This window comes from Mus caroli, unplaced genomic scaffold (assembly GCF_978045245.1).
Source record: "Mus caroli unplaced genomic scaffold, Mus_caroli_1 scaffold_19, whole genome shotgun sequence".
In the NCBI taxonomy this organism is placed as follows: Eukaryota; Metazoa; Chordata; class Mammalia; order Rodentia; family Muridae; genus Mus; species Mus caroli.
In genome coordinates this window covers 21,984,893-21,997,659 of record NW_028227274.1, presented here as the reverse complement: position 1 = coordinate 21,997,659, position 12,767 = coordinate 21,984,893, and the positions used below count along the sequence as shown (strand labels likewise).

At 46.9% G+C, this 12,767-nt stretch overlaps 1 protein-coding gene across 1 annotated transcript in view; it reads right to left on the bottom strand.

The window, feature by feature from the left end:
* The window catches only part of Mocos (molybdenum cofactor sulfurase), a 48,307-nt gene that overhangs the window by 20,326 nt on the left and 15,214 nt on the right, over positions 1-12,767 (bottom strand). The window contains exons 5-8 of the mRNA XM_021150722.3: positions 10,708-10,784; positions 8,508-8,707; positions 6,232-6,348; positions 2,996-3,421 (exon numbers count right to left, since the gene is read on the bottom strand). Coding sequence (XP_021006381.1) covers positions 2,996-3,421; positions 6,232-6,348; positions 8,508-8,707; positions 10,708-10,784 — 820 coding nt within the window. The remainder of the gene's footprint in view (positions 1-2,995; positions 3,422-6,231; positions 6,349-8,507; positions 8,708-10,707; positions 10,785-12,767) is intronic.

Sequence of the window (12,767 nt, the reverse complement as noted above, 5' to 3'; positions counted from 1 at the left end):
AAAGACTTTCATATCATTATACAAATGCAGATCATAAATTCAATGCACCCTCTCAAAGGATGAGAGGAGGAAGACACACAACAGAGAGAGCTTTGCAAAGGAAGTGTGGAGATTCAAGACCTTCCCTTTAGTCTCCAGATACAGTGTTCACCCTTCTCCACTGATAAGGAAAGGTATGTGTATACAAACATTCAGAATTCAGGAGTCTACAGTAGCAATGCTCTGTCTTACCCCAAAGTTAGCATCCCTCCCCATAGGGGCCACAGACCCTTCCACTTCAGTGGATGCTGGTCCAGGAGTATCCTTACACTATACAGATGTGACCATACCAAAATGGTCACTGAATTGGCCTACTTCAAATGTAAGTTTGCTTGCTGTCCTAGTTTCAATTGGTATGACAAATACACTGACCAAGAGCAGTTTGGGGGATGAAAAGGTTCTCTTCTAGGTTGAAGAGAAAGAAGGCTAGAGAGGAAAGGGGGAGTAGACCCCTTTAGACTACTTCCTTCTGATTAGGAACATCAGGTTTCTTGGTCCAAGCCCAATCAGGATATCTCCAACCAGCAATCCAGCAACCCAGCAACCCAGCAACCCAGCAACCCAGCAACCCAGCAACCCAGCAACCCAGCAACCCAGCAACCCAGCAACCCAGCAACCCAGCAACCCAGCAACCCAGCAACCCAGCAACCCAGCAACCCAGCAACCCAGCAACCCAGCAACCCAGCAACCCAGCAACCCAGCAACCCAGCAACCCAGCAAAAGCAAAAGCAAAAGCAGCAGCACCAGCAGGAGCAGCAGCCACTGCCCTCTCCCCTTTATACCCCCACCAGAGTTCCCAGAATTAAACTATCTGCATCTGGTAAAAATCACACCCTTACTAGTGCACCAGGCAAATCATAATCACCTGCTGTGAAACAGCCTCTTATCCCACACCTGGGATTAAAACAAAAACATATTCACATATCATGACTGGGTTTTTAAAACCAAAGTGACATTTCCTCTCTCTGGTGACTCTAGCTCATGGCAAGCCAGTAATAAAAATTAACCAGCGAACCTGCATTGTTCATATTTGTGCAGGATTTAAATGTGAAGCATATCTATGTGTCTAGATCCCGTGCACCAATGCCATTCACAACCAGAAGGATTGGATTGAAGTCAAGATATCCAAAAGGAGTGACTCACTGAAGTGATCATTTTAGAGAGAAGCTGTTTGGGCAAAAGGGTATGCTGTGTGACACACCGTGACATGCTGCAACTTCCACTGTGAGGTGTTTGCTTGTTTTCTTTTGGAGGGAAGTTACATGGGCAGAGGGTGGATCTGGAAGGACAGGGAGATGAGTGGGACTAGAGTGCATGATGTGAAATTCACAAAGAATCAAGTAAAAGTGTAAAATAAACGAAAGAATGGATTGAAGGAAAAATCAACTGTATTGAGCCTCCGAGTCCCAATGTTCCTCCTGTGCTTACAGCCCATCTGTGAAAACAAAGGCAAGGCAGGGTCCTGTCTGCTCAGGGCATGTGTGCTGACATGCTTACACACTTGTGACCAAACCCTGACATTATGGAAGCAATGTCAGTAAGGAAGCAATGGAAAGGAGGAATAGTTTGTTTGGGCTTCTGGTCTGAGGGAACACCCATGCCATCATGGTGGGGAAGGCATGGTGGTGGGAACAGCTTGAGCCTGGGGTGGCAGAAGTGTGAGTTGCTCGCTCAGATCTCCATGGGCCAGGAGGCAATGAAGAGACAGAAGCAGAGTTGAGCTGTAAATCTAAAATCCACTTTCTTCAGCTTGACTCTACCTCCCAAAGATTCTATGGTGTCCTAAAACAGCACCACCAACCGGGATGAAGTGTTACATGACATGTGAGAGACATTTTACATCCAGGCTCCCAGAGAACCACCCTGGAAAGCAGGACAAGAAACAACCATGATCTCTATGCCTTAGGAGGAGCCAGAGATTGTGCCTGAGACTCAGGTGTCTGGAATCTTCGAAACCTCAGGTTGGCCACAACAAGGAAGACTGTCTTTCAGATAACTAAGTCTGACTGCCAGCCAAGGCAAGTCACCTGTCCCCCCACGCAAGGATCACCCAAACAGCATGTCTTCAGGTGTGTGACATAATTCAGTATCTACAAAATGTTACTTCCAGGGTCCCCTAAAAATGCCCAGGTCTGGTGGATATTGAAATTCTTCTTATTAACCCATGTGTTAATAAGAACACATGTACGATGTACCAATGTACGATGATGAACCAGGGATAATGTTACCACCCCTCTCATGCAGTCATTGAAGAGTCAGATGAAACAAGGCATGTCAAATGATTCAACAAAGAGTCAATCCATCCATCCCGCTGCAGTCACAGTCAACTGATACGACCACGAGGTATTTATTTGCATCTCAGATAGACCAAGCTGGAGAGGGAGCTCAGATGGTGAACTGTTTGTTATGCAAGCAAACTGCATTAGGTCCCCAGGACCTGTGTAACTTAGGTGTGGTGGCTTCTACTTGTAATCTCAGCACTGGGGAGGTGAGGACAGGAAAATTTCTGAGTCCAGCTGGCCAGCCATTAAGCCTACAAAAAGAGATCCAGGCCAGTGACTGACTCAGTCTCAACAGACAAGAGGAAGGAATGATGGCTAACATCATCCTCTGGGCTCCACATGTATGTGTACACATGTACATGCCTTTCATACACACGTGCAACTGTACACACACAGAAACGTGAGTCCTGGTAAGCAGCATCGTATTTAAGAACTCATCCCTACCATAAAGGATAATGTCTGCCCAAACGACAACATTCTGGCATTTGGTTTGAGTTTTGCCTGCTTTTCTTCACTTGGTATATTGTTCATTTGCTTTTGTAAATAAATAAATAAATGAATAAATAAATAAATAAATAAATAAAGCAAGCTATGCACTGCATCAAAAAATAGGAGAGAGGGAGAAACAGCGCTCAGAGAAAGAAACAAAGCAGCCATTTCTGTAAAGCCCTTACCTCAAATGCAGCACAGGATTTGATGGGGTAGAGGTAAATGTTGGTGACAATGTGGGACCCCGGGTCCCCATTCAGGATTCCTGCAGCTTTGTCTTGAGGGGTCTGCTGGATGCTGCTGGCTTTGCTCAGAGACGGGTGCAAGTCCATGATGTTTGTGTCAGGATAGGAGCCATTGCAAACTGAAGGGTCTGTGCAGGAACCTTCCTGAGGTGAGTGACAGTCACTCTTTGAGGTTAAGGCCCCAGCATCACTGATGCTGGCTTGAGGAACAGGCTGGCCACTGGGTGAGTGGAGGTAGATAGCACTGATGAACCTGAGAAAGGCCTGGGCATCTTCTAGTGTGGACATGTATCCAAAGGAAATCCTCACAGAGCCGGTGGGTCGTCCGTCTATAATGTCAACATCATCCCCACAGACATGACCCGCCTAGAATCAGTCAGATACGTCAGTCAGGTTCATGCTTCATGGATAAGTTGGAAAAAAAAATATTTTAAAAATAAATTGTATTTATTTTAAAATAAACTCAGGAAGGCAGAATTGCTGGGTATCTGAGAAGCCATTCCTACTCTGCAGACCCAGGGACACACTGCCTGGGCCTCACTTTAGTCAGCCGCAAGCGAAAGCTGATGCCAGGCTCAAGAGTCTTTAAAGAGAGTAACAGCAATTCGTCATGAAGAGCGTTTCCCAGAGGGCTCGTCAGACAGACCAAAGTTTCAGAAGCACCAAGAGCTCTACTTCACAGTGTTCCCAGGCTGAGACAGAACACCAACTGGCCTCCCTCAAACAACCTCTCAAAGTATCAAAGGAAGCTGGCATCCTGACAGCAGCCCTTGGAAAGGAGAAAGGCCGACAACACCGGTCCATAGCCCTTGAAGACCAGGATGGGAAAGACAGGGGCACTCCATCTCCAAGTCCAGCAGCCTGGTGTTGGTGGCAGTCGTGTGTGCATTAGATGCTCAGGACACATCCTTAGGCCAGGCCAACACTCACAGAGATGTGACATAGCCTTCCATCACCATCCAAACCATGGCCAGAGCTGCAGGCCCTGAGCTCTGTACCTCTTGCTGCCTTCTCTTTCTCTTCTTTTCTTCATCTTCCCTTACCTCCTCTCTCTCTCTCTCTCTCTCTCTCTCTCTCTCTCTCTCTCTCTCTCTCTCTCTCTGTCTCCTGTCTCTCCCTTTCTCATATAGAAATGATATTTTCTCATTTTGACTAGTTTTTTTTGAGAATTTTGGAGAATATATTTTGAATGTAATCATACCCCCTCCCCCAGCTCTTCTCAAATCCACTCGCCATCTCCACCCAACCAACTTTGTGTCCACCTTTTTTTCCAAATATATATTATTTATTTATTTTTATTCTATGTGCACTGATGTTTTGCTTGCATGTATATCTATGTAAAGGCATCAGATCTTCGGGTTACAGATAATTGTGAGCTTCCAGGTGGGTGCTGGGATTTGAACCTAGATCCTCTGGAAGATCAGTCAGTGCTTTTATCCACTGGACCATCTCTCCAGCTCCTGTAACCCCTTTTTATAAGCCTTTAACAAGTACAGTTTGTGCTGCCCATACACTCATAGATATTTGACTCTCTTGACTGGGGCGTGTTCGACCTACCGGTAGTAGGCCCATTCTCTTTTTTTAAAATAAAACCCAGCAGCTAGAGAAAGTACCTAAGGAGCTAAAGGGGTCTGCAACCCTATAGGTGGAACAACAATATGAATTAACCAGTATCCCGGGAGCTCTTGTCTCTAGCTGCATAAGTAGCAGAAGATGGCCAAGTCGGCCATCATTGGGAAGAGAGGCCCCCTGGTCTTGCGAACTTTATATGCCTTGGTACGAGGGAAAGCCAGGGCCAAGAAGTAGGAGGGGGGGGGGAAGGGAAGTGGGGGGATGGGTCTGGGGGACTTTTGGGTTGCATTTGAAATGTAAATGAAGAAAATACCTAATTAAAAACAAAAAACAAAAAACCCTAGCTCAGAAGCTGGAGAGATGGCTCTTGCCACACAATTGTGGTGACCTGAGTTTGAACCCAGGAACCTAGGCAAAGGTGGAAGGAAAGAACCAACTCTAAAATGTTGTTCTCTAACCTCCACATGTGAAATGTGCCCCAAGTGACCACATATCATTCATACACATACAATTGTTGTTGTTGTTGTTAACTGGAACTTAGCACATGCATATCCAGTGGCAAGAAAAAGAAACTCAAATTATCAACTACTGCAAAGTACATAGGGCTCTTTGCCACTTGCAAACTGGAATGCCCCCCAACAAGCTCATGTTTGACACTTGGCCACCCATCTGTGAGCACTATTTTTGGGAAGTTGTGGAAACACTGAAAGGTGGGACCCAGATGCAAGAAGCAGGCCACTGCCCCAGGGTGCTTAGAGTCCTGTCTGGTTATATGCTTCCTGTCCGTTAGGAAGCCAGCATCTCTCTTCTGCCACACTCCCACTGCCGTGATGTCCTGCCCAAGCACTGGGGCCAAGGTGACCATAACTGAACCCTCTGAAACCAGGAGCAAAGCATGAGCTCCTCCCAGGTGAGCTATGTGCATTGGATGGTCTGTCAACAACTGAGAAACTGTTCTGTGAAAGGGTTCAAACAGTCCATGTGTTTCCAGGGTGAAAAACTTCCACTGCAGGAGAAGCAGGGGTGGAGTGAGGGGAGGGGCATGAGGTGGGGGGGAGGAGGGGAGGTTCCTGGAGCCTTGGAAGAGCTCCACACACTCCCAGCCTGGAGGGAAGCTAAGTGTGGTTGGGAGGCTGTGCCCAAGGAGTGAATGGGCGATGGTACGTAGCTGAATGTCTCCCACTAACAACCCTCTTCGGTTATATTTTTAACCCCAAGCCATTGAGACAATTCATTGGGTTAAAGGCACTTGGAACCTAGCCTAAAAACCTAGATTTGATCTGCAGGAAAAGGACAGAACCAGCGTCAACAAGTTGTCCTCTGACCTCTACACACACACACACACACACACACACACACACACACACACATAAAAGTAATGTAACTTTAAACATTACTCGCAAAATAATGAATCAGAACATACTGCCCCAGAGCTAATAACATCAAGCTCTTCCTATTCTCTCAGCCCCTTCTCTTTCTGGTCCATTCACAGAGTGGGCCTGGCAAAAGGGTCCTGAAGAAGCAGCCTCCACCAGGCTCAGTGACCAGCCACCGTACAGCCTTGCTGACTGAAGTCTGTACAGCCTACAGGGTCTTGTACTGACCTGAAAATGTTTCTTCACCATCTCTTCACTTAGCCCCAGGTGCCTCTGGCAGGCCCCTAAGTTACAGAAGCAGCCAGTTCTCAGGTGGATGTTGTACAGGCTGGCCATTTTGTCCACCTGGAGAGAAAGGTGACATGAAGTCAACATCATAAATGTCAGTTTTGCTACAACTGCCTGGATCAGAATTCTGGGACAGCAGTGAACATCTCTTTCCTAACAAAAACATGGTAAGTGATGTGAGTCTGGACGCTTGCTCTAAAAGCCATGGCTGCTATATTGCAAATATAAATGCTCCTTCACATTGGCCACCACGGGCTGTGACCACGCAGCAGACCCCGGTGAGGTGCTGTTCTGGGCAGCACCAGCTTGGCTCACAGCCTGTCTCAAGCATAATGTGGGTGTTGTATGACATCTAAGTCCAGGTTCAAGTTCCTCCAACTTTAGGGTCATATAGGATTACTGTTCACGTGCCTGGACAAGTGGCCCCCAGCTGTTGGCGCTGTTCTGGGAAGTGGTGGGACCCTTGGTAGCTGGGGCTTCACTGGAGGAAATGGGCCACTAACATGTGAGCCTTTGACGTTGTAATCCAGCCCTTCCTCTCTCTGCTGAATGGTGCAGGCATGAGATACCCCGTTCCAAACCCCAGCCATCGTGGAGCTGTCACCCACTATCCCTCACCTCAGTGATGGACTACACCCCTTTACCTGTGAGAAAAACCTCCATCCCTGAAAAAGCTTCAACCAGGTATTTTATCACCATGACAAGGAAGAAAACCAAGATAAGGTTCTACAGGTTTGTGCACATTTGTAAAGTGTTCTAGAAACCAGAGTTTACCCAGCTGAAGTGCACTTGAGAAAATATCAACTTCAGAACGAAGTCTAAACTAAGAGCCCGTGTATTTCCAGTGAGCCTCAGAACAGTGAGTGAACAGTTGGTTATTGCTAACACCTTTACATTGACCACCACAGACTGTGACCACGCAGCGGACCCCAGTGAGGGCAGTACCAGCTTGGCTCACAACCTGTCTCAAGCACACAGGGTATAAGTGTTATGTGACATCTAAGTCCATGGTCAAATTTCTCCAGCTTTAGGTTCAATTAGGATTGCTGCTCGCTCAGTCCAGGTGTTATGAGTCTCTGCTGCCCCCTGGAGGCTCTAGGATGTACCCTGGCAGGTCTAAAACTCCCCAGCTCAAAACAATTCTCTGTCCTCAGCCTCCAGAATAGCAACATGCCACAGTGCTTAGCTAAGTAATAGACCTTTTTTGAGGTGTAACGAAGATGCAGATGTTCTGGGACATTTAGGGGAAATAAGCAATATCTTCCAGCTTTAGCTGAGTCGGTTCCAACTCTAGCCCTTCCCAACCTGCAAACCATAGTTTCCATCTTTCCCGATTCAGGGGGGAAATTCATGCAGAGGGTACCCTGCAGAAACTACTTTTAATCAGCCCACAGGTCCTTTAAGGTCATTTCACCCATAAACTAAGGCAGAAACGGGGGCTTCTTCAAAGCTGGGTGAATTCTTGATGCTGCTTATTTAGAAATAACAAACAAACACATAAACAAAGGAGGCTCTGGACTCTACCTCATGCCAGCAGAGCTGTGGTGTGGTCTGACGTATCTCTGTGGTACGTGAAGTGACCTCAGCTGTGGTGCTCTGCTTTTCTGTCTGATTTAGGTGCCTTCATTTTCAGGCAAGTTGTCATCTGTGCCCTGACCCTTTCTCTCTACCTAAGAAGGCTAAAGACACACACAGGCAAGCTTGGGCAGAATTGTGTACTCATGAGAGTTGAAAACCCCTGAGCTGAGGGTGGTGGACATGTATAATACCGGCCCTCAGGGCGAGGAGCAGGGAGAATAAGAGGTCAAGGTCATCCATGGCTAAATAGTGAGTTCTACACCAACCTTGACTACATGTGACTGTGTACAAACAAACAAACAAACAAATGTCCCTGAGTGAAGCTGTCTCATGGAGCCTGGGCTTTCTCACAGCTATTCCTGGGGACTTTTAGGAAAATTTCAAGAGTCAGAAAGACTTCCAAGTTTAGACAAGAACATTGCTGGTATAAAAGGGACAGTTAGAAGAACATAGGAAAAGCTAGACCTTGTGGTTTGAACCAAGTATAATGGCTAACACCAGCAATTCCAGCACACAGGAGCTAGGGATAGGAGGAATGCTATGTGTGCAAGGTCATATGTGTGCAAGGTCAGCCTGGGCTACAGTGAGACTCTCCCTCCCCACTCCCACCCCCCAAAAAACAAAGAATCAAATCCCACCTGGGAGTAGCCAATGATCTTCCCACCATCATCCAACACGTTAAAATTGATGATTGGACCCTGGACATCGGGGCTGCTGAACTCAGAATCGCTGTAAATGCGCACCACAGGGGCCCCGTTGGGGTAGTGGAGGGAAGACAGGGCAGAGTGGGTGTACTGCACCAGAGCGAAGGTGTGCTGCTGTATGTTCACCATGCCGCCTAGGGACAAGAGCATAGGACACATGCATGGCCTTAGACACAGACTTCACATACAAATCACTTGCTCCTGTCCAACACATGCTTATTACAAATGGTCAACCCAGACCTCTGGTTAATGACTTTAAATACAGCTTTCCTTATGACAAAGTTGATGTATTTTTTATATTTTATTTTACATTTTATGTGCAAACCATGTGTATAGTACCCGCAGAGGCCAGAACAAGGAGTCTGATTGCCTGGGACTGGAGTTATAAACACTTGTGAGCTGCCATGTGGGTGCATGGTATTGAACCTAGGTCCTCTGGAAGAGCAGCCAATGCTCTTAACCCCTGAGACAGGTCTTCAGCCCCAAAGTCGGCATTGAGTAAGTTTGTCTTTGTTGTTTCTATGGAATATTTCTAGAGGAATTGTTGTTACATTCTTTTAAATATATAATTATATACATCATATATGTGTGTGCATAGATATATTCATATACATGTATATTTGTAGTTACATACATATAGTTACTTAAACATTCAACTATTTAAACTCTTTATGAGCCAGTGGCAAAAAAAGTATGTAATATTTTAATCATTTTCTGCCCTTAATGGTTAATGTTTTTGCTCTTAATGGTAAAGTGTTTTAACATAATGTATACCCACTGTCAAATGGATAAAAACATGCTAAGCTAAGTGAATAAAGGTATTATCATGCCTCTTAGATCTTAAACAAGTGGCTGGAGTAGGCAAACTCACATAGACAGAAAGTCGATCCGGAGCCACTCAGGAGTGGGGAGAAGGGAATGAGCAGATGCTCAGTTTGAGAAGATCAAAACTGTTTGGCGATGACCAGTGGTGACCACGGTACAGATGACCAGTGGTGATCACGGTACAGATGACCAGTGGGGACCACAGTACAGATGGGAGAGGTGTTTGGGGAGGCTGAATGAGCAGAAGCACCTGCTGAGTACCCACAAGCTCACTGATCTGGATTTGATGCCTGGAACCCATACAAAAGCCAGATGCAGTGGCATGAATCGGCAATCCCAGCACTGTACAATGTGATGGGAGGTGGTCTCTGAGATCTGCAGAAGCCTGCAGGGGAGCTGACCGGGAGTACACAGCGCAACAGCAGAAAGAGCACAGCAGACCCTGCCTCGGACCAGGGAGAAAAAGAGAACATAAAACTTGCCCTCTTATACACAGAGAGAGACAGAGAGAGAGAGAGAGAGACAGAGAGAGGGAGACAGAGAGAGAGAATGGTACGCACCATGCCACATAGTTCTAGAAGCTCTGGAAAGAATTTCTAATAGCATAGCACCCCAGGTGATGCCTGGCTCACCAGACATACTCTACTCCAGTCACAGACCTTCATGTCCATCCCCAGATGTCCAGCCACAGAAGGTGTTGCTTCTGCCTGTGTCTAGGCACCTAGAGCTCTTGTCAGGAAAAAGAGATTGCATCATATGAAAGATGCTGGAAGACAGAGTGGCTGGGACCTTGATGCCGGGCATTAACAAGACCTAGATTCTCATTCTAGCCCTCCCAGGTACCAGCTTGCCAGACTGGGAAGACATTCAACCTTTCTGAGCATCCACTCCATTGTGTGGTAAGATGGCTTGTCAGCAGCTCCCTTGTGGGGCTCTAGAGAGAGTCCAAGCAGGCGAGAGCTGGTAAGACCTCAGGATTGGTGACATGCCCCACCCACGTCACAGAACTCTGCCTCCACCATGCAGTTACTAATCTCTGTCTCTTGTATGACCCCTGTTAAGATGTGGTTGTGCCTGGAAAGGTGGAAACCAACCCTGCCAAGCCCTCCTGTGTATACTCAGAGCAGTTCTGAAGATGTTTAGAGTCAGACTTCAGTGAGGGTAAATTCCAGCTACTTAGCACAGGCCACGAATTTCCCCAGACCTTGTCTTCTTCACCCTCAGCAGCACCACACCTATACGTGGGACCTCGAAAGGACACAGGCAGCAAAGCCTTCGTCCATTCGGGTAAAGATGTCTACTGACTGACCTGTGAGGCGCTCCAGAGCATCAAATCCATGCTTCAGCGCTATTACATCAAGGAATGAGATGGTGCCATCTTCGAACCTGTAGAGAACAAGGTATCAGCCCTTGGCCAACACACTCACACTCCACCTGAATTCTGAGCTAGATAAGGACAGCTGGCCATAGGCTGAGTGATGTTAATAGATTCCTTCTAGGGCCTTACAAAACAGACTCTCTCCTCCATGGGAGGAGTTTTGCATGCCAAGACCCATCTAGCCTCTGGTCCTGACTAACTCCGCAGCCTTTCAAACGACTTCAGACTTCCTAAGGTGGGCTGCAGCCGTGCTGTGACAGAGGTCACGAAAAGACATGAATGAGACTTGAAACACGAATGAGACACACTTTGCAAATCTCAAGAGGAAGTTGGACAAATCTGGCCGCAAACTCCTGAAATACTGAGCTCTGACCACAAGGGGGCACCACTGACAAATCATCAAGTCGAGGATCCCACTGACCCCTGAGACAAAGGAGTCTCTAATTCCAAAATGTATGGAAGCACAGGTTTGTGTTAAATATGAAAATCTCATTAATATCAAAGATTTGAGTCTTCCTTATTGCCAAAACGTTTGCTGGGTTTACTTTTCATCAGCTTTTTCTTTGGCTCATCACTGACGGTTCACTGTGCCTCGGGCACTGTTCCAGGTGTTAAGTACACAGCGGTGACCTGATAGGCAGGCTCCTTTCCCACAGCATCACCTTCTATAAAACAGGAACAAGGCTCAGCAAGCACAGGCAGAGAAAACGAGTAGCCATCACCCCAAGGCAGGATGGTACAACCTCAGAGAAGGCGGCATGAGGCCAGTTCCTATGTAATGAAGGTTTGAATGGAGGCTAAGTAGACGTCAAAGAAGAGGAGATGAGGACCTGGTGATTTCAGGGAAACAGCATTTTACAAAGGAAATCTGCACAGCCCTTCACAGAAGCTCAGCACACTACCAGGAGTGGCAGGGTAGTGGGACAGTGGCAGGAGATTGTCAGAGAAGTGGATGTGACATGAGGCAGAAATGCTGGGTGGCTCTAAGATGACTTCAGCAAAACCCACATGATCAGGGTAGGAGGGTAGGGTTGGAATGACCACAAGTTCAAGGTCACCCTCAGATGCAGAGCAGTGGGAAGGCTTATCTGGGTTTTGTGACCCAGTCTCAAAAAAAGAAGTGTGACCTCTGGGGAAGGACAACCTCCAAGGGTACGATGGGAACTTTGGGACACATCCAGATGAAGGGAGGCAGGCAACTGCAGCAGCCGTGTCCTGACTGTAAGACTGAAGACATGGTTCACTCACCCTTTACGAATTAAGGTTTGGTCTTTTGCTGTCTGTTGTAATGCTAAGTTTTGGGCCCCCAACACCGGGTTGTCCCAGAGATGAGAGTCCACACGTACATCCTAGCCCCAAGTTATTTCTGACTGGTAAATACAGATGGCAACAGCTAATCGTCAGGTAGAAGAGACATAGGTGGGGTTGAAGTTTCCTGGGCTTCAGGGTCAGAGAGGGACCACAAGGAAGAGGAAGGTACAGAAGGAAGAAGAAGAAGCCTCCATGAGTTAGGAGTCAAGAGAGCATGGCCCTGAGGGCTGGCCTATTGGAGTTAAGAGCAGCCCCAGGGAAACATAGTAAGTAGAAAGAACTCAGGTTATCAATAGGAAAGGAGATTCTAATAGCATAGAAGGTAGATATCTGCCCCAGCTTTTGTACTGTTTAAGGCCTATTGTAAATATAAAGGCTATGTGTGTGTGTTATCTGGGAACTAAATGATTTAAGGTGGGATAAATAATTTCTACAACATTTATGCCTGTGTATTGAGCTTTTCATTCCCAGTTCTAGCCTGGGGCTTGTGGAGAAGATGGGCTTAAAAAGGCAAGTAATACACTCTTCTCTCTGGGCATCTAGTACACTTTAGCCATAAAGATTCCATCCGAACCAAAGGGATGCAGTCTGATCCAGCCAGCCCTAGGATCCAGCCCTCTAGAGCGGTGCATTTCTCCAGACCTTCAGGTTCCCTAGTCAGCCAGATTTAATCACACTGT